The following is a 22,421-nucleotide window of genomic DNA, read 5'->3' on the forward strand; positions in this document are numbered from 1 at the left end:
GTCTTGATTAAGAATCAAATACATAATAGGATTGTTAGTATTTTCAAAGCAGAAGAGCTAAATCCAAGGAAACTTACAAGTTAAACTGAAAAGAAATACTAATATTTTAAGCTGTGGAAATTTGTGGAAAGGGAATCCAAGCTTTCAAGCTACGTTCTGTTGCCAACTGCTCTAACTTCATGTATAGTTAAAGCTGAAGAAAAATATGGTGAAAGATTATGCTGTTTTTTTTTTTAAACTTGCCACTCCGTTGCCAAGTGAAGGGTTTTTTTTCTGCTCCCACTTGTGTATTTAAAAATAAGTTTAATTTGACATGCATCTTTATGAATTTACTTGTATTGTTCCTGGAGTGGGGAGAGATTTCTCAAAATGGCTATCAAATGAGGGCATTAGTGGCTTCAGTTTCACTGAGAAGTGAGGTTTTTGGCAGTTCTTTCTGAAGAAAAGATTATTGTACAACTTGTTGGATATTCTTGTATACTTCGATTTCTTCTGAACTGTGGAGAACAATAGGGGAAAGATAAAGAGAGATGGCATTAATAAAGTGAAGGGAGTTGCTTTTTTTTCTTCTTTCAAGTTCATTGTGCATCCAGATTCTCCAGATTCCTTTCCCTTTCTCCTTCCTCCATTTTTTTGATCCTTTTCCTGCTTCAAGGGTTCATCAAATACACTGTTCCTCTCTTGGAAATGACTTGGTCTTCTGGCTTGGTGCTTTCTTTCACTCTTGCTACTCTTAGTGTAGCATATGTTTTACTTCCACTTTATCTTATCTTCTTCCCTTTATCTCTTCTGAGATATTAACTTCTTAAACTATAGTAGTATAGGAGAACAGCTGGAATGAAGAAGATGGAGGCATGGGATTTTTGTTGTTGTTTTGGATGGGCTTTTATTTATTGATTTATTTTTGGTCAGCTGAGAATTTGGGGTATGTGGGATTGTTGATTGTTTTTTTTCTTTTTGATAGTTCTGCCAGTCAAATGGCCTGATTCTGTTCTTGAGCTTTTGTTTAAAGTATTTTATCAAAAATCTGAGGCTGAAAGTATATTGTGAAAAAGGAAATAGTGGCATAAAGGATAAGAAAATTATTTTGTTGCACTTGATGGCAGGTCCATGTGGTTCTAGAATGTTACCAATGTGGCCACAAATGGTATTATCCTCTGCTTAATATTTGTTTTATTTCAAGTTAATCAGTGGCTGATCTTAAAGTGAAGACGCTGCTCTGTGTTCTGACTGTAGAGCCTAACAGCCTCCTTTATCATACCCAGAAGAAAGTGCGTCTGTATCTGATTGAAAGTTAATTGGTATCCTTCTATATTTGCTCAAGTGTTCTGTCAGTTAGATCTGTGAACTTATCTGACTTGCCTGTGGCTGCACAATTTGTGAAATGAATCAAGGAGAATGGCTGGAACATGCATGTGAGCAGGCACTGAGCTTTTAGGTGCAGTATATCCTTAGACTGACAAAGGCTGATTGTGCAACTACGTGTTTAGAACTGTTTCTTCTGTCCAAGATGCAATTTTAAATGCTTTAAACTGGCGTAGCCGTCAGAAGAAACAGTTCTGCACTCTTCCTGGTGCTATTTGGATTTTCCTGTTGACCTTTTCCTGATAGAGGTATGTGATCAGTTCCCCTTTGGCTGCACAATATGAGCTATGATGGAGGAGTAGCCTGGGCAGCTGTACTAGAGCTTGGTTGTGGGAAGCTTCTTTCCCTCCCCAAGACACATCTATTGTTTCAACGTTCCGTCAACTTCTTCCTAAACAAGCATGCTTTTCATAAGGTTGAGTGCAATTTTGTGCCTTACTCCTGTACACATTCGGGGCTACTGCTGTCCCCTGTGTTCTTTTACCCCAAGCCTTTCTGCGTGGTGAACTGATCTGATTTGTTAACAGCTCGGCGCAAAAAGGCTGTTTTTAGGTGACATGCTGTGCAGTGACAGACACTCTTCACTCTTTTGCAAGTGCAGATAAAGTGAATCTGAGTAGCTGAGCAAAGAGAATACGGGTACTGAAAAAAAAATTCTGACTGACTCCATTTGTAGTTATATGTCTACTGTTCTCTCTACTTCTTCACTCCCAGAACAAAAGCAAAATAAAAAATAAATAAAAAGCAATCTCTCCAGCTAAAACCTGTCTTTTTCAGTTGGATCAGTTCTTTGGTTCATTTCAGTGCAAACATCTCTGATGACAAGATATGGCTAAGAGGGTGTTAATGGATTACTTGGTTGCAGTACAGGTAATTAATGCCTTTTAATTAGAAAGTCACCACTGATATCAATAGAAAAACAGGCTGCTTAAACTGTAGTACTGCTGACTGTAACAGGGTTCAGACTAACGAGCTGAATGAGATAGCAGTGACTTCTCTGATTCTGACTTGCTCCTGATTGCAGTCCATTTGTCCTTTCCTTCTGCTCAAGTCAGATGACATCTTTGGGATATGAAAGGATTGCATAGTCCCCAACACCCTGGAGTAGGTGCTGCCTTGTTGGGCAAATTGATCTGGCCTGCAGGTTCTGTCTCTCGTTTCCTTACTTATTCTTGAGAAAGAGAATTGACAGTTGTAGGATTTACAGTCAGCAGTGATAGAAATCTATTCCCGTGATCAACCTTTCCTAAGGCATCTGTGGAGTACAGAAGAACTCAACTGTGTTTGTAAGAGACTTCAGGGAATATTAGCTGTAATATGCACGTATAGCATACCTGTTGTATGTGTGTATGCATTTCCCAGGACTGGTGGATATTACACATTCATGGTATCTCCCAATGTGAAATTGTAGGGGCTGTGGTGCTAAAGCTAAGTGGCCTGAATTGAAGCAGCCAAGAAAAAAATGTGTCTAGCACATATAGGTCTGGAAAACTCCCAAGAGAATAAATTGAACTCCCTGCTGTAAGACACTGAAAAATAAATGAAATGTGTCTGAATGTGACCCTAAAGTGTATTTTATTTTATTTTGGTCAGGAGAGGTTGGATTTGATGAAGTCAGGTTGCTTACATCCTCTCCCTAGATGCTGGAGTCAAATGGTCTGTGTAATAGATTGTATTTAGCAAGCGTATTGCTCATTCTAGAAACACTATAAATCCTTTCCCTCTTTTCAGGTTTGCAACTGTGAGGTATGACCAGACATCTAAGAACATTAAAAACCAATTTATGCATCTGACCAACTACAGTGTCAACAAGAAGAGTGGAGATTATGTCAGGTACTTGAAAAATGGAACTTAATTTCTAGAAGCTGGGTCAGCTTACCTCGGTCTAAGGTTGGTACCAGTCCTCAGTTATGCCATTGGTGTAAACTTAACTTGTTTATTTTAGCTGTGATGATCCTGAAGTGGAAGATTATGGAAATAAGTGGAGCATGAGCGCAATGCTGAGGTACTTAAAACAAGAGGGGAGAGACACTGCAGGTCAGTAGAGATTGTATTGTTTTATTCCTTCATTAGATCTTAATCATCCCACAAGTGCGAATCGTAAGAAGTCAGGGAAGAGCCATAATGAATCCCATTTAGCATCAGAGCAGGGTGGAGGGAAGCGTTGTTCCTTACAGCCTTCTCACTACAGTTGTGCACTTATTCTCTATCTCTAGAGATGAGTCCTATCCCCAGAGGTAAGGCCTGTCTCCTTCCCTTTTGCAAATAGTATTCTGAGCTTTTCACAGGGTATGTTTCTTAATATTTTTACCTACATTTCCCGTTTCTTAAGGTCATTCCATCCCTTCTAAAAGCCTCCCTCCCTCTCCTGCTCCCATGGCCTGTTCAGTCTGATGAGTGACCAACCTCTGGAGAGCTGTGCCAGTTTGAATGACTCTTGGATGTGGTGTCATCTTTCCATGGCTCAGGTTTTTGCTGAGTGTTTTCATTTCAGTCTGTGTTTCATATAAAGTTGCTCCCTCTTCCCCACCTTTGCCAGGTCTGCTGGGAGTAAATGCATATGCAGAGCAGAATCCAGGTATATCCTTTAAGTGATAAATTACCTGTGATACTGAGCCATCAGTTACACTACTGATAGCAGCTGTGCCCATCCTGCGACTGCTGCCAGGGAAGACTTAGATGGTGTAGGAAGGGGCTTGAATCTGGCGTTCAGATGGAAGTAGACTTTTTCCCCATCACGTGTCTGCGTGGCTGTCCAATTACTTATACCATATACCATACATTTTCAGTCAGCTCTGTAGATGTAGTTCTTAATATTGATAAGTCCTGTTCCACTGCCCTCTTCATGTAAAAGATGTGCTCTTAAGTAAAATGCTCAGCAATATGAGCAGGCTGCTCTGTAACTCTTGTTACAAAACTACTTGCACCTTTCTCTGATGTATCTGGTTCTGGTCATAGGAAGGCAGAACTCTGGCTGGAGAGTGCTGATTCTGCCTGGGCTGGCAAGTTTTTTGTGCTCTGAGATGTTTATGTGCACTTACATTCCCATGCTTTGTTGCTTCCACTTAGGCTTCCTGTGACATAGAAGCTGACATCTGAATTTGCTTGCATGCTCATTCAGGTCCCTGTATGTCATCAGCTAAACACAAAAAATAGTAATTGTATGTCTAAATCAAACTCTTTAGTCAAGTGATTGGTACTGGATGTTTTTTGGGACAGGGATTTCCAAATGTTTGCGTGAGTTTGCTGGAGGTTTTGATGTGTTTGCTTGTGTTTCCTTTGAGTGGTGAGAGAGGTTATGCTATCATCCTTATGGATTGTCAGACTAGGACTCTAATGTTTGCTCCTTCCCCCCCCCTCACTCCTCTGTTGTTTGTCCTTGAAAACAGAAACTATGTTCTTTCTGTTGCATGATTGATCCCAAATTGAGTGTAGGATCCAGGTCTGTATCTAATGTGCATCTTTGCCTGCCTTTTGCTCCCTGTTTCAACTCTGCTTCCTATTTCTGAGCTCTGTTTGTGGGCTTATACAAGAGCTGGAGAGAGCTTTGTAACTGAAGCTGCAGGTTATAGGTAGGACTGGGAGCTGCCAATAGTTGTATCATTTTGAAGAAATTTGTAAGTCATAGTCTGGAACAGCTGCTTTAGAGGAAGGTGCAATATCATGGAACATGTATTACATGGAAGTCCACAACAAAAAAATATTTTGTACTTTAGTGGCTGTGGTTTAAAGGCTTACCTTGCTAATACACTCTTGCTTAATCTTTCCTAATATCCTGAGAGAGCAATGATCAGACTCCAGCTGACTTGTGCTGATGTGCTTGCCACATGTTTCTGTTTACTTGCATTGTACTTACACTCTTGTATCATACTCACTTGTGACCATTTTTGCAGTAGCTTATGTATGCATGTATGTTACTGCTTGCATGGATTTCCAAAGATTGCTTTGTCATTCATATGCTCTCATGAACTTTGGTTCACAAAGGTATCTGTCTGTATGTCTAAATACTCATGTTTTTCTAGATATGGTGTGTTGCTTCACAGTGTACTTTTGTTTTTTTCCCCTTCTTCCCTCTGTTCAGCACTGATGGCCAGTGTGGAAGACCTGATTATCAAGACTGTAGTTTCTGCCGAGCTGGCCATTGCTACAGCTTGTAAAACTTTTCTTTCACATCGTGGCAGCTGCTTTGGTAAGGAACTGGGGACATCTGTGTTGATTGGTTTTTGACTGTTGTTTGAAACTTGCATCTTTCCAGTGCTTGCATTTCCTATTGCAAGGGAGCCTGATTCTGTTTTTCAGCTCACTATGGGCCTCTGGGGCCAGAGGTTGTTGAATCGCAATTGCCACTGTGCCAGCGTCATTCATGAGAGTCTCATACTAAAAAAGAGGATGATGAAAAGTGATTTGAAAGGCAACTGGAGAAGTGGTGGAAAGTTGAAATAACTGACTCACTAGCCCTTCCTTGCAAGGGATGGCTACGGATAATTAAATATCCCTTCAGAGCACTTAATACTTTCTGTTGGGCTAGATGGCTCGATATAGTTCTGATTTATAGTCCTACAGGGGTCTGATGGCTAAGGAAGAGATGTGTAATGCAGTTCCTGGAATGACAGTGGTGGTAATGCTTCTGGGCTTGTACTTGTGTGAGAGTTCCGCAGGGCGGCGTCAAAGCCTATTTCTGGCAGTAGCTGGATGCAGAACTATGTGCTGGCAAAGGGCTTTGAGAACTCGCTGGCAGCAGATGCTGGGAAAAGGTCCAGAAAGCAGCGGCTGGTACCACAGTGTGCCTTCTCCTGCTTTCCAGTGGCTGCTTCCCAACCTTCCCTGAAGAGGCCTCCTCCTGCTCTTAGCTGCCCTCGGCTCACGCAGATGCACACACAAGGGAGCAGTCTTGGGGCAGAGGAGAAGACTCTAGAATGTTTCAGTTTCTATGTTTAGCTGTTGCACCTTATGTTTAAACTAGCTGTGACAGGTAATTCCATTTGTGTGGTCTTTGCATTGCACTTGGGTATTTACTGTTGTATAGCTTTCTACACTCTAATATAAATCTTGTCATCTTTGGATTCTTAGGGGTGGTGAAAATCCAAGGAGGACACGTGGCTGATATGTTAGTGACCGGCTAAGTTACCTCTCTCTCCTTAGCTTCCCCAAAGTAGCTCTGATGCTTTTGTTCAAAGTTGAAGAGCTTTAGCATACATGGGGACTTGAGTTAGGTAGTCTTTTTAGTGAAGTAATAGATTCTCTAGAATCTATTCCAGAAACATCAACAGCTAGATTAAAAAACAAGATACAAACAACAAAGAACTGTCTTAACTACCTCTTTTTTTTTTCTTTCCCCTCTTATATTCCTCTCTGTTTTGTCTCTAGACTCCAGTGAGCTGTGTATGTGGAAATTCATGTTCCTCATGTACTTTCTGCTGGGCCTGGCTCTGAGGTTATCCCACTTCCTGCTGCCTCCCCAGGGCTGCACTAACCACCCTCTCAGATGCTCCCCCACAAATAAACTGTTTTGTTCCATTTGTTTCAATGTAAACATAAATTTAGAGCTTCCCAGGAAAGAGAGCTTAAGTAGGAGCCACGCTGCTTCCCTAGGGAGCCTGAAGCATTTCCAGAGCTCTACACTTTCTGCCACCTTCCCTCGCAATTAAGTGGTGGTCCTTGTCCCAAGGATTTGAGCTTCCCTTGTCATGCTGTATGGCTTTTTCTTCATCCCTCTGTCACTTTGTTTGTGCCATTTTTGACTGCGTTGAAAAAAACAAACAAAAAGGCAGTTGTTCTAGCTGGAAATGTTCAGAAAGGCTGAATTAGTAGCTGTTAACATGAGGAAGAAAACTGGGAATGAAGATTTCAAGTTAGCATGCAGAGGCTCCCAGGAGCCTTTTATTTTCCTCTGGGCTGCAAACAATGAAACTGCATGTGTGTCCTGAGAGAGACTGGTAATTTAAAGAATACCTCACACTTATAAAACATGTATCTGAAGTACAGATACAGAGGTAGGCCTTATTTCAAAATATTATCGATAAACATGAGTAACTTGATGTGTATTTTATTCCAGTACTTGTAATGCTGTTGTGGGAGATAGGACTCCAGCACAGTTACCACCTTCCTGATAAAAAAATTGTATCATAAGTACTTAATTTGCTTAGATTAGGCTTTTCACTTTATTTCTGTAATAATTTAGATCTTCTGCTGTGGTGCTTCACTCCTGCAATAAACTTGTAATGTGATATACTTATCTTTTAGATTTAAGGGAAGAGATTCCATTCGTGGCTTCTTCATGCTCTAAAACAAGACTGGTGAGACAGTCTGTATGGTTCCAGCTACCCTTGCTTGTCTAGAAAGTGAGAGTGGTAGGTCAGAATGATTCTCTTTCTAACGTCAAAGTGGTGTGCTGCTGAATATTTGCAGAAAGATTGTAGTGAGTTCTCTTTTAGCCATGTAGTGTGAGCTGTTAGCTGCACTCTACTAATAATTGGTTCTCTAAGGACTTTGGGTGCTCAGTAGTTTTGTTCCTCTGAATTGCATCATAAAGTTGTGAAGTACCACATGGCTTCCTTGCAGCCTTCTTCGTGCATTGGTAATAACAATGTGAACTCAGCACTCTTTTTTTTTTTTTTTCCTCTTATTTAAAATTAAGCTGCAGGTAAAAAATCTTAACCAGTTGAGTTATTGGTTACTGGTGGAACCTTCTTCAAGTAAAAACGGGATTTTGCACTGACTTTGAAAGACATGATATATCAGTGTGAACAGGAGGTGCAATGGGGATACATGTGCTCAAGCAGATTAAAGACTGCTTTGTTCTCTTCCGGTGTAGGCACTTCTGGGTGGACTAGAAAAGACAGTGCAAACTGCTTTCAGGCAATTTGAAAACTATGTAAGATTGTTTAGTGGTGGATGAAATGGAGGCAGCTGAGTGCAGGATTGATTTACTTGTATCAGCATCCTGTGTAGTGCCATATGAGCCTGGAGCACCAAAACATTAAGTCCCCTGTTTCATTCCCAGCTGTGGTCAACTCAGCAGTGACACTGTTGAGCGCTTGTGCAATCAAGAAGGCAAGGCAGGGTAGGGTAATGTACATGTTTCTCGATCCCAGCAAGGCACTGGATGTCCTGTTTAGCCTCTACTTTGTCCTAAGGCTAAATTGATCAGACTTATGCTTCTGATCTCATTTATATCAAGATAAGATAGAGCAGGCAAATCATTGTGCTACTTCTGTGGTGAGCTAACTACTTAAAAAGTCTTTATTCATTTTTAATCATCAGTCTTCAACCATCTACATTACCGTTGTTTGTGAACTCTTAGTTTTCCTAACAGTAGCAATTAATCTGTTTGGGAGAGTGCTAACAACTTTTAGTATTGAATGGTGCTGGCCTGATCTTTGAAGAATTTTGAAGGATATGAAAATTTGAGATTATTAAGGAATTTCTGTGCATGCTTGCTTGACATTACTCTAGGAAAGTCCCTGCCTGGAAGCTTAGGTCAGCCTTACATATACCACATGCATATGTTTTCATCTTTGAAACTGGATTAAGATATATGACAAAGCCAAAGCAGAACAACTATTCCTCACATGTATTCTTTTTCTGAGAAGCTTAATCCATTCTACTTTTATTTCCTTGCTACCAGTCTTTGCTGTAAAGCCAGTATGTAAAGATGCCATTTTGAATCTGAAGAAGATTGTCCTCAGCATCTTCTGCCTCCCATCAGTCTCAGGAGTATTGTACCATCCTGGATGGGTCTCCTAATGCTAATTATAATGTACTAAGGTTGTTTTTGTAGTATATGTGTATCTTCAAATTTGACTGAAACTATCAACTTGCAACTAAATGGTAAGAAACATTTGAGCAGTAGGTCTTCTAGTGATAGCTCAGTAGGAGCTAGTCTGTCCCAGCCCTGTTCTCCTTACTTGTCACTTTGTAGCTGTAAGTGGTCTTTAATGGATTGATGATTTAGAATCCAGAGCTCATCTGAAAATCAGTAGGAGTGTCTTTGCAGATGTGCTCGTTTAAAATGAGACAGTGTGTCTTTGTTGCAAAAGCAGAAGAGTTGCATACTCTGCAACTTTTTTCGGTGTGTATGTGTCACTTCCAAACTTCAGGTTGCCTCCATTCAATTGCTGAAAACCTCCCCTGCAATAAAGCTGCTGCTTTTTCCCTAGTGAGTGAGTTGAGAACAAGGACCAGAATTACAGTGACCTTCTAGCAGTTGAGTTTATTCTATGCAAAATCATGAAAACATTGTTTGCTCTGCAAGCTATTACTTGTGACTTGGTTGCTAGACTTAACAGAGAATAGTGAACTCTTTGGGAATATTTTCTAAAAGGGAGAACCAGTGCAGTCTTTGGCAGGAATATAAGCCAAACTTTGACTATATGGTAGTTTACTAGAACCAAAAGCTTGAGAAAATGTATCAAGCCTTCCTCTTATTCTTTAAATAATGATATTCATTAAAGACTAAAAAATAAACATCTCTGACTGAACTGTTTGCTCTTAGACTCCAGTCTAAAGCTAGCACTTCTCTTGGGAGGATTGGGATGCTCTGGTAGCAGTGATTTCTCTTAATGGGAATGAGAGGATAGAGGCTGTTCCTGCTGAATTTTGGCAATAGCCAGTACTTCTTGATATAATTTTAATTTAGCAAACTGAAAGGATGAAACATTTTTGTGGATCATAGTAGCGAGGTAAGTGGAGCAAGAGAAGGCACTGTGGAAACTTGATATCATAGTTTCTTCCCTTCTTTCCTCTTAATAAGAACAGTGGTGCAACATGAGTTGTTGTAAACCTACTGTTACTGCAGCTTGGTGCAGCAATGGCTCTTTTGGCCTTTTTCTTCACTCAGAAGAAAGTGTCAGTCTTGCTGAAACTGGTAATTTCAGAGGGTATACTTCTGGCCTTTGCTATGTTTATGTGATTCTACATTTTTTTGCTTGCCTACAGATAATTTTGAATTTCATAGTGAGAGGGTACTACTTTTGTTTTTGATCTAGGTTGTGCATTTTCCACATGTGAAACAATGCCAAGGAGACATTACTATAATTGGGAATATAGGTAATTAATCTTCTTAACTAATCTCAGCCAGAGTTGAGAACCCTTTGTGCTATGCCCAGTATGGGGACCTGATACATTTGTCAGAATGTGGATGATAATTTGCTACTGATGCCCTAAAATAGCAAACACATCTGTCTAGGCATTGCAGATATGGCTTAGGAGACTTTAGCCATTGTGGAGTGGCTGTGCAGTCTAACTAGGAGACTCTAAGGCATTGCATGTGACATTAGATACTTGTGTTTATCAATGAAATGAAGCCAGTGGCGTTGCCCTGAGGATCCTACTGTCCTGGTAAACCAGTACTCACAAGGGAATGGAATACCAGCAGCGGTTTAGTCAGGATTGGCCAAGGTCAAAAAAGGTATCCTTGTATGTATTTGTAACAGTGGATTGAGTGAGTGAGTAATTAGGACTTACTGGGGTGGGAAACAAGGAGGATTAAAAAGAAAGTGATTTGGAAGGGAGAAAGGTGTGAAATAGAATGACAAAGACAGAGGAAGCTAGATTGGTAGCAAAGGTCCTTTGAGGGAGGGAATGGCCAGCAGTGAAAGAAGTGTAAGCTAATCAAAACAAAATGCTTTGCTTCCTGACTGGGGCTGAGAGGTTGCAGGCCAGCAGCTGTCATAGGCCCACTCATTGCTTCTCTGTCTTGGGCATGAGCTAGCTGCCTGTCCACTGGAATTTACCGTGCAGTAATAGTCACAGGTCTTCACTAAACCTGGAATTGTCTTTTGAAATAATGTATTAAAAACATCAGAGGTTTCTTTTGGGCAGAATGCTTTGTTAATGTTTACTCCCATAATCCCAACCTCCTCCTTTTTCCTACAATGCAGCCTTTCCAGTCTAGGGAGCAAAAGAGCCAAATGTAGATTCAGCCTCATTTCTTTGGAATGAACCAACTCCTTAACTCTGCTGTTTTGCTTTCTACTCACTCTCTGGCTACGGTGTCTAGAAGAGTGAGCAGGCAACACTCTCAAATCCTACTGCCGTTTCTTCCTCTTCCAAGTCCCTCCCTGTAGCTCTTTATCTTCCTATCATAAGCTACTTGAGCTCTCATCCAGATCTCCGCTGAGGAAGATCTTGTCAGGCAGTCCAGCTCCCTGGAACCAACATGAGCATCAGGCAGGCGACAAAAGGCCAGGAGCAGAATTTAAGGGAAGCAGCATGGCAAATAAATTCTTCAGCTTCCACTTCAGGCACTAGGGAACCAGTTGATTCCATGGAAATCCTTCTTCTCTGCCAATACCCTGTTCCATGGTGTTTTGAAGAAATGTGCATAAGTTGCACGCAGTCATTAAATATGTTTTTTAATGCTGGAAGAGAAAATTGCATTAGTGCCAATTTCTGATTTACAGTTGTCTTTGTCTTCTTGCAACTCAGTCCAAACTAGAGAGATTTTGTGTATAGAACAAAGCAGTAAAATCCATCTTGGAAAGGGAAGCTGGCTTCGTTATGACCTGCACAGAACACATCTAGCAGATGTAATATGTTATGAAGGAGAAAGACATTTTAGAAGCTAATATTCCTACAGTGATTTACTATAAAGTGGGGAACTGTCAAATAGATAAAGAGTTGTGGGAGGTAATCCATGTTGGTGGAGCTGCAGAGGAGAACACCCTTTTATACTTGTGAGGATACTGCAGAGAAACATACAGGAAGAACTGGAAAGATGCTGATGCTCGAAAGATACAATTTTCTGTAGCTGACTGGAACAATGAATGTGGGGATGATAAGTTCTGTTGTTTCTGGGGCCCAGTGAAAAAAGCCCTGTGTAAACTCTGTGTAAAAACAAATTCTGCATGACCTGAATTTTGTGGATGGCAGAGAGTTCATTTTTCTATATAACATTTTCCTAGACTCATTTTCTGCTTTTCTCTTTTCTTTACAGAGTACATTTAATTTGAATTCTGAGGCAGTGAAACTTCCTACTTTTGAAATGTTACTTATTCAGCCCAGAGAGTTAGCTGGATTTCACATAAATGATGTAGATAGAAGTGACCCGATATAAACTAATGTTGAATTTTTCTAGATGTTTAAAGGTGCTGTAATGTAAATTTACAATGCTTGCTATGTTTTCAGAGCTGTATGGCTTTGATGTCCTTATTGATGATACTCTCAAGCCCTGGCTGTTGGAAGTGAACCTATCCCCATCACTGGCCTGGTAAGTGATTTCCAGGCTGAGGCTGTTGTCTGTTGCTGAAGATGGCCAGCCTTGCAACTTGTGCTCCTAGGACAACATGATTTCCTGAGGTCTGTGATGTATTTGTTCCACTGCTAACAGCTGACGGAACAGTTATTTGCTTTTCCCTTTGCAGAAATAAACTCACTGCAGCAAAAGGTTTTGAAAGAACCCAGTTGGGATTCCATTTTCTTTTTAATTCTTTCTCCTCTACAGTCCATCATTGTTGTTAACACTTCATAATCTCCCATCATAGAAAAAAACTTGAAGCTCTCCAGACTATTGTGTGGGACTTCAATCTGTTTGGCCAAGCATGTACTTTAAGATTTTGGAGTCAAAGCAGAGTTCAGCCATTGTGAGACTTGTGTATGCAGACGAATTCCCATATGCATATGCAGAGTGTATACATTATGAGACTTGTGTATGTAGATGTATTCTTGGGGTTGCATTTTTGGGCTAGTATTCTTCCACTGAAATCCAAATATGAAAACCAAAATATGAGTGCTGTCTTGGCCCTTACTCTGACTTTTATATTCAAATGAAGCTTCCACAGTACCCATTTAGTTTAAGGTGCCACTGTATTTAATTTCCAGGCCTGTTGGTCTGTGCTCATATGTACACAGTGGATTATTTTTACATTTTAAAACTCTAACTCATGTATGCATCATTTGCCTTGCTTTATGATTGCCAGTCTTTTTCTCCAAGTTGTCACTGTCTCTCACTGTACTGTAAAAAGTGGTTGATTTTTCTGCTTCCCAAGAAATCTAACATCATTTGTCTAATCTGAATTTTACATATCTATGGATATGTATCACTTGTCTCCTATCTGATCTGTTCATATCTTTCACCTTCACTAATTGATTTTTCCATGCATCAGAGCTAACCCATCTGATAATGATTTTACATGGAAAAGGCATAGATTGCTGTCTTTTTTTTTTTTTTGAGAATTCTGACAGAAACATTTATTCTATGAAATGTAGCATAAGCAGAACTAAAATAAGATTGGACATTTCTGCATTGGAAGACAAAAGCTGTGTAAACTTTAAAAAATCGATAGATGTATTTATAAACAGAAATAGGTGACTCTATTGCCGTTTGGTGGTTATCTAATGTGTGTGAGCCTCCTTGCATATTGATTACATCTATGTTAAGAATCTAATGCAAAGAAATTTTACCACAGTGGATCTTTTCTACTGATGTATTTCTCTGATTGAATACCAGACAAATAATTCTGCTTGTTCTCTGTTGTATGTGGGGTAGTGATGCACCTTTGGACCTCAAGATCAAAGCAAGCATGCTCTCAGATATGTTCACCCTTGTAGGTGAGTGTAACAAAGAGCTTCTTGAATCTTTACCTCATCTCAAAATGATAAAAATTGTGTTAATGAGCTGCATGCTAGAAAGCATGTTAGGTATTAGATGACCATAATAGAGGAACATCCTAGTTAGGGAGAACCACTGTGTTTAGCACTGGGAAGTTATACGTGGATAATATTTCAGCTTTAGCATGTAAATAATCTAGTTGTTTGTGTTCAGGCAACATTAAGAGTCGAAACTTGGATATTTTAAGACATACTCTTTTTGTCTTAAGCAATTGGCTTTTGTTTAGTACTCAGAATCAGTATATGTGTACTTTGAGGTTGAACGTGTGAGTTCTGTTTATGCTCTGTAGAAATGGAGCCAAGACTGTGAACACTGCGTGACTTTTTAGTGCACAGCACCTTTAGGCATTCATAGTACATCTTGGTTCAGTTACTTAAGCAACCTACCTCTATTGCTAGAAGCGATAGAATTGTCATCAAGTAGATTGTTCAGCTGTTTGAGGGAGGGAGCCTGTGTGTGATCAGCAGCCCAACTTACTGATTTAAGTAGTTGTTTCTGGAGTGAGCTTTTTTTTTTTTCCAGAAGTGCAATGCGCAATGTGATGTGCAAAGATTGGAATTATACAATGCTAGGCATAAAAAGAGGCATCCTTTTTGATACTTAAGCAGTGACAAGAAGTTTATGTATGTACAGAGTGTGACTATTAGCAGGAAAGCTAGGTTTGTGTTTCAGAGCTTACCTGTCTATAAGCTCTCACTGATATCCTGATCCCCACAGGCTTTGTATGTCAAGATCCAGGCCAGCGGTCAAGCCGGACTGTTTATCATTCATCTGAGTCTGTCAGGAGAAATCCATACCAGAAGCTGCAGGTAAATGACTTCAACATGCCAGAGCTGAGGAAGGTAGCAGTAAAGTAATTCTCATTGAATTTGGCTAAAAGGTGAAAAATTGAGGGTAGAGACTATTAGGGAGTGTAACAAACGACAAAGGATAATGGTACGGATAACCGTAAAAGAGGGTAGATTCAGATAAGTCATTAGGAAGAAATTCTTCACGATGAGAGTGATGAGGCACTGGCACAGGCTGCCTGGAGAATCTGTGGATGTCCCATCCCTGGACGTCTTCAAGGCCAGGCTGGATGAGGCTCCGGGCAATGTGATCTAGTGGAAGGTGTCCCTGCTCCTAGAAAGGGTGTTGAAACTAGATAATATTTTAGGTGCCTTTCAACTCACACCATTTCAGTAGTTGGGGTTATCTGGATTTCCAGTAGAACTACAGAAAAGCCTCAAAATGCAGGTGAGCTACGGCTGCGTAGCCATTTTCATTTTATTGTGAGCAACAAGCTTCCAGAATCCTAGAGCTTTAGGAATGTCTTCTAAGACCTCCTTCTTGACAGAAAGAGGTTTTGCATTTGAAATTTAAAACTTCTTACCCATATAATTGTGGAATTTCTCCTTTCCTTTCCTTTGGATCCTTGGAAAGCCACCTCATGTGCCTTTCTGTGATTGTCTATTACCTTTTCTAGTGAGATAGCACTTTCTGAGCACTATAATGGTGAAGAGCACCCATGTGGGTGCCAGAATATATCTGTGAGATATGTAGCAACCACAAGAAGCAGGGAGATTTTCCCATCTCCTTCGAATTTTCATGTGAATTTCTTATAAGGAAAGTAGGCAAAAAGTCTATCCTGATGTTCTCTGCAGCTGATGTATGTTGTCCTATGAGATACATGCAGAATGGCTGTTTAATTTGAGCTCAGGTTAGGAAATAAAAAGTCATTTTCAGTCATTGACAGATTACCAGTACACTGCCCATTTCAGTAATGGGAAAACTTACAAAAATTGTAGCACTTTACTTCTTGAAGAACTTGAAATTTTGAGTCACTAAGGAGACGTTTGAATAGTTGGTGAGGTGACATTTGAGCACCTGGCTCAACCTGTCTGAGTCCGAATCTTCTAAGGTCAGTTTTATGGATACCTCTCACCATAAAAGTGCTCTCTATGCAGGCAGGTATGTCAGATAAAGAAAGAACCATTCTGAAAGAAGGAAGTGACTGTCCCTCTTACAGTAACTGTAACAGATCATGATTACTTGAAATCTTTTATCTGAAACAAAGTGCTATAGTCTTAGAAAATCGAGCTGTTAGAAAGCATTGAATTTTCAGGAGGTTTTAAGTTTTATAGATTAATTTTGCTTGAGGGCTACAAATGGCTCTTCAGGCCTGGACAGTTGAAATATGCAAAGATTCATATGGTAGAGCAGCGATCACAAGATAAGTCTAAATTTTCTTTTGGGACATTTGTCTGCTTCACCTGTGCTTACTGGGAATAGCTTTCTGCTTTAAGAACTGAGGTGGAAATCCTGTGAGTAATTAGATCTGTAGATCTTTCTGTGCTTCAAGAATATTGTGGACTGCTCTTGACATATGTTTTATCTCAGATTGTTGAATCTTTTATACTTCTGTACCTACTCTTGCTTGCAAAGACTACTTTATATTATTTTTTAAAATTCCTTCAGGATTTCTGAGTTGTAATTGTTTGCATAGGCCATCTTTAATAGTCAGAAAAATCACTTCCTGGGTAAGAAAGCCTGATACTAGTGTTCTGGATCATAAGATGGTTACAGTGACTAATGTTTCATGAGTTTTACCAGACTGCAGATTTCTTGTGCAATTCTTTTGATTTGTCTGAGCTTTTCTTCCTCAAGAGAGACCAACAGTTGAATGGTTTCCATTGTAACTTGTTGATTTGGACTGAAACCATTTCAATTAATTGTATGCAATAAATGAACACTGGCATGTTTTGTATAGACCAACTATAGAAACAAACTCAGCAGTAGCACAACTACGAATGATACATACATCTCTTGAGAATCCTTTCTTACACCTTTGAGCACGAGAGAGGAAAAAAGCAACCTGAATACCACCAAAGGCAAGAAGAATCTAAGCTCCTATGATAATAGCTCTTTTTCAGTCATATTTCTGCCCTCAAACTGGTCTTGCTTGTAGACCTGATGCCAAATGAATCCTTAAGTAATATTAGGTACTTTTTGACATTCTGATCATGTTTCTGCATATGTACTGGAATGTTAAGTAACATCTTGTTTCTCCACAAAAATTGGAATAATGTGTGGATACTTAAGTGAGATAGCTTCTGGAATGTCAGGATTTTTACTATTTTTTTCTCTATCCATTCTGTTAACAGCTCTGCTTGGCAGCATCTGTTTCTTCTCAATAAATAGCTAATAGATATTTTCCTCTAGGTAGCTCTTATCTTACAAAAACATGAATTTTGATCTTGAGAGTTGAATTCATCCATTTAAAGAGTTCATTTTTATGTATGTGTGTGCTGTTGGAAATTATGCATATGTCCAGATGCATTGTTAATGATTGTTGAGAATGTCTGAATTAGGATTAGTGCTGTATTCTGGAACGGGGTGGGATGTTTTTGTGGTGGACGTGAGCGTGATCTGAAACAAAGTGATAAAAGCTGTTAGCTGTTTTTCTGGACTTCATTTATACTTGTTTGCTTTAGGGCACTCACTGCTCCTCTGCAGTGCAGGCAAGGATGGTAGTGTTTTGAAGAATACAAGGCTTTATTTTTCCTCTTTGTGTGTTTCTTGCAGCGTCCTGTGTCTGCACAGTCCCAGCCAACAAACACCAGACTGGTAAGTACTTGACTTGATTCAGCTTCCTTCACCAATGTAAAGAATGCCATTTTGGGCATTACCTTGTACAATAGTCTACAATAGGCTGTGTGGGGACTTGGTAGGCATTATTTTACTGCTGGGCTTCATGAGCTAGCAGAATAGTGATGATTCATTCTAATTTTCTGTGATTTCCCAGCAGGAAGGAAGGTAGCACAGATGGAATTGTCTTGAGATCCAAATTTGTTCCATGGGCTGCCATTTTAGGTCATTCAGTGTAAGTTTAGCTGAGGCTATGAGAAAAGATAAGACTGGGAGAAAAACGTCTGACTGAATAATGAGGTTTCACAGAGAATAGGAAAGATCTTTGTGCCAAATGCTGTCAGTGATTAGTATAATGAAAATCATGATGTGGGAACTAGAGATGCTTGCAGAATTTGGAGATTAAATCAAAGTGGTTGGATTTATCTACACTGCTAAAGATAAGCTGGGTCAAAAGCAAGAATTTTGTGTAGTTGGAGGCATTTCTGTGCTATAGGAGAGTCCTGCATTAAAGGAGGAAGTTACTGAAGCAAAGTTGTAGAGCTGTGCTTTTGGCTTAGAGGAAAGTTCTATGAAGAGAGATGGCCTTAAGTGGGAGGGTATTAGTCTAAGAGCATCAGTCAAACATGTTTGAGGTTTGAGTACTGACATTTTTATTTCTTTTACAAATACTTTTGTTACCTCCCCCTCTCATCCAGATTGTCTCATTCTCTCTTGTTCTATTTAGCCAGTTTCCATTAGGATTAACAACATATTTCAGAAAAAATGGCAATGTCAATTTTCTTTGAAATTTTCTCTGCCTGTCACTGCAGAGCATAACCTGTTCTAGCACAATGTTTGTTGCTGTTGTGGTTGTTTCATCTGTGAATTCTGAACAGCCACTTGCAATTTATAATGAAGTGAGACTGGAATTCAATTCTGGTTCAAGTGGTTCTTACAAATAAAAATGAAATCCGGTGTTGCCATGAGTCTGATTTCTAGCTTAGCAGTATGGGTTATTCCATTGGACTTTTCCCAGTTAAGCTTTCAGTCATGTTTTTAACTTCTTTCTAAAATAAGAACCTCTCTATTACATTCTTTGTTTGGTGTACTGCTAAGGGATAGTTTGAATTTTATATAAAGGCATGAGACTTTCTGAGCTGAACTTTTAATGCTTTTTTTTTAATCTCCAGAAGCATTACATCTGAAATTGGCCTAAGACAAGCTTAAAATGTACTTCAGAATCTGTTCAAAGATTTCAGTCTTGCTGGAATTTTAAGATTGTACAAGGGCTGCTCTGAAAGTAATGCCTCCTGTTTTATGACATTGGCCCAGAACATCAGAAGCAGATGTTGGTGGTATGGCAGTAGAGGTTGAACCTTGCTGCATGACTGGTGGCAGCAGAGGAGCAGTCTGACAAAATGGTGTCTGACGTAGAAATGTGGATGAAGCAAAGATGTGGAACTGAGTTCTTCCACAAGGGAAAAATGGCTCCCACTGACATTTATCAATGCTTGTTGAAGGTTTATAGAGACCAAACAGTGGATGTGAGCACAATGGGGCTATTGGTGGTGCATTTCAGCAGTGGCAGCAGTGAAAGTGGGTAACCTCTGCTGGTGCAGATGTTTACAAAAGCGGCAAGCAGCCTCTTGTTCATTGCTGGTTTTAAAAAAAAGTGTATCTAATGGCTGTGACTATGTTGAAAAATAGTGTTTTGCAGCTAAGAATCTGCTCTACCAAATGGAGTTCTTGTATGCTTTGAATCTGTTGTGGTTTCCATGGAAGTAAGAAGCCTTACTTTCAGAGCACCCTGCATATAATCCTACTAATCTGGAGATATTTTGAATTCCTGTTCTTTGTTACAATTCATCAGATTGATTTATCTTGGAAATTATTTATTTTCTGCAACTCTTCTCATCGCTTTTCTTTCAATTTACATACATATGTGAATTTACATTTTGTATTTACATATGCATAAGAATAAGCTAGGCTTTCCTTCAATTTTATCTCATCAGCGAATTGTAATTGTGTTGCCATGCTAGGAATACAGAACAGGGACAGAGAATCATGTTCCTAATACCACTGACGTGTGAACCCCAGTGTTTTTGGGGGGACTATGAATGTGACGCCAACTTTATTATCCTTTGCGCATGGATCTTTCTGGGCTCGGGGCTGAGGGTGTGAATCCTGACTTTGGTACTTTTGGGTATGTCTCATGCTTTCCCTGAATGGGCTAGGGATGCGAATACTGGCAGTAATGTCTGAATTGTCCTGCTTTGCTGAAAACTAGGAATATGAATACTCACACTTGGTACCCACTAGGGTGTAGATTCTTTAAAGAGTGGACTACAGGAGCTTGAATTTTGGCTGTAGTCTTTTAGACTGTAGATTCTGCTGGAAATTGAGTCCTGGAGGTTTTAATGTAACTTAAAAAAATTAAGAAATTTGTGAGAGGAAGGGAAAGATTTGTATTTGCACCGTGTCTCTGCAGCGTACCCGTCCTCTTTCTGCCAGTGATGCTGAAATGAAAAACTTCATGTCCTCAGGGAGGGAAAAAGCAACAGGAAGGCAAGGAAGCTCTGTGCTAGGTCTCTCCATGGAAGAGGTAAGTAGGCTATTAAATATCTTTTGTTTACCCTGGCTTTCCCACCATGTGTGGGATAACTTGCTCAGCAAAGAGCAAGTGGACGTGTATGAAAAGTATGATAGAAGTACAATTTTTTTGGAAACAGAACTGCTCTTGGAGTTGCCCCTTGCCCTCAGTTGTGCCAAGCATACATGATATGAACCCAGCCACGGTAGATTCCTTTGGAATTTAAACACAAGATAAAAATGCCTAAGGATGTATGTCATACATTCCCAGCTCACCCCAAGGACTGCAGTGATATCATTTTTATGCTCTGAAGTTGAGGGATTTTTCCAGGGTTCTTTTTCCACTGCATCTATTTTGCTGGCTATATATTTTTTCTTTTTTTAATTTTTATCCCAAGATAAAAGTTCTTCGTAGAGTGAGAGATGAGAATGAACGGAGAGGAGGTTTCATCCGCATATTCCCTACCCCGTTAACATGGGACCTTTATGGGTAAGTATCAAAATCCATTAGGACGTCTCAGTGTTACACTGATGCTTTGTGATGAGGAATATTCTGTGTTATGTGCATGTAGTTTAATGTGGTCAGCTGTCAGGAGTGTACTGAGGGTTTTGGTAGAATTACTGTTTATTATTGCTACTTTCTCTAATTGCACCTTATAGAAGGCTATTAAACGTTGTTTCATAGATACTGATACTGCTTTTCTATCAGAATAAAAATGTCTTCTCTTTAAATAACTTATTGCTGCTATCTGCTTTTATATCCTGCAGCTGCATATACTGTGTACCTGTGTGCTTTCTCATTGGGCCATAAACTCTACATAGGAATGAGTGATACTATATTATGCTTTTTTTTTTTTTTTTTCTTCTTTCCAGTGTACAGTGCTTCTTCATGCCTCTTGCCTCATCAGGAACTTCATCTAAGGGTTGATAGCTCTCCTCATGTCCTCTTTTCTGTTGTGGTATAGCATGTTGTCTCAATCAACTTGTTCTGGGATTTTTTTATAGATTACTTTTTTTCTATATAATGTCTTTCAGTATGATGAGCTCTGCCTTGATACATCCTGTATTTTGTTTTCTAGATCCTTTTTAGAGTACAAGACATCAATGAACTACATGCTGGCTACACGTCTGTTTCAAGACAGGTAGAATGGTTTTGAGTTTGGGAGGGAGACAGAGGACACAACATGAAAAACATTGACTGTTCACTTATCCAATGTTATAAACATCTATCTGTGATTTATAAAGGGTAGTAATAGTTGTACATCACTTTTCTAGTGTGCTGGTTATTGTGGAGATTTTTCTTATTCTTACATGTCTGAGTTCTAAATCCAAGGGTAAAAAGGCTAATTCATAAAAGGCATGGGAGTAGGAAAGAGATGACTCTAGACGCGTAAAACCTTCAAGCATGTATGTTTCTTCATGAAGAGATTATAGGTGGTCCTTGTTTACCTTTTGTTTTGAATTTAAACTCCTATCAGAACTTCCCTCATGTGAACACTGAAAATTTACTCCAGAGGTTTAGTATCCCTCTCTCTTGACATATGCAAACATGATTTGATGCCTCTTTCCTTGGGCTATGCTTTGATTCATGCTGCTAGTTGAACTTCAGTTGAGAGCTCTACGCACTTTCATTGTGTGTTTAGCATCCATCCTCTTCCACAGTTTTTCTTATCTGAGTTCTGCAGTAAAGTTACTACAGAAGAAAGGTAAGACTGCACTGTAAGATACTTTGCTGTGTAATTTCAGGGATGTTTCTAGATATTACTGGTAAGCAATGACATCTCCCATTTGAGTTAGAACAATTTAAGCATTATTTTTAGAATATCTGCTCACAATTCCTCTTTTAGAGCCTTTTATCCTCCTTTAAGATAGGATTAAGAAGAAATTCTATGAATTTGGTCTTTTTGTTTTATATATGAAAGATTTTTGAGGCTTTTAAATAGAGATGCTGATCAAGAATGAAGGGTGATTTTTGCCCTTGTTCCCTTTTTAGGGACAAGATGAAAGGAGACTTTTTCACTGGACGATCTCGGTAAATGCTTCTTAAATAATTTGAGTTTTTAGAGTTTATTCTAAATTTAGATTTCCATAGCTTTGCTTTCTAAGTCCTGGATCAACACCTATTTGACTCCAAACCAATCAGAATAAGAAAGAATTGTGTTGCTCACACCTTAGATAACTTCATTAAGTAAATCCAATAAGGAAACCGCGTCCCAACATCAGAAGAATTTACGTTTTTGTTGCACTG

At 39.5% G+C, this 22,421-nt stretch overlaps 1 protein-coding gene across 1 annotated transcript in view; it reads left to right on the forward strand.

Annotated features, from left to right (window-relative positions):
- The window catches only part of TTLL5 (tubulin tyrosine ligase like 5), a 127,244-nt gene that overhangs the window by 19,046 nt on the left and 85,777 nt on the right, over window positions 1-22,421 (forward strand). Inside the window, 11 exon segments of the mRNA XM_019615757.2 lie at window positions 3,087-3,198; window positions 3,311-3,402; window positions 5,447-5,554; window positions 12,493-12,574; window positions 13,853-13,914; window positions 14,693-14,784; window positions 17,540-17,581; window positions 20,073-20,186; window positions 20,572-20,663; window positions 21,253-21,315; window positions 22,167-22,205. Coding sequence (XP_019471302.1) covers window positions 3,087-3,198; window positions 3,311-3,402; window positions 5,447-5,554; window positions 12,493-12,574; window positions 13,853-13,914; window positions 14,693-14,784; window positions 17,540-17,581; window positions 20,073-20,186; window positions 20,572-20,663; window positions 21,253-21,315; window positions 22,167-22,205 — 898 coding nt within the window.

Source organism: Meleagris gallopavo, chromosome 5, assembly GCF_000146605.3.
Source record: "Meleagris gallopavo isolate NT-WF06-2002-E0010 breed Aviagen turkey brand Nicholas breeding stock chromosome 5, Turkey_5.1, whole genome shotgun sequence".
Taxonomy (NCBI): domain Eukaryota; kingdom Metazoa; phylum Chordata; class Aves; order Galliformes; family Phasianidae; genus Meleagris; species Meleagris gallopavo.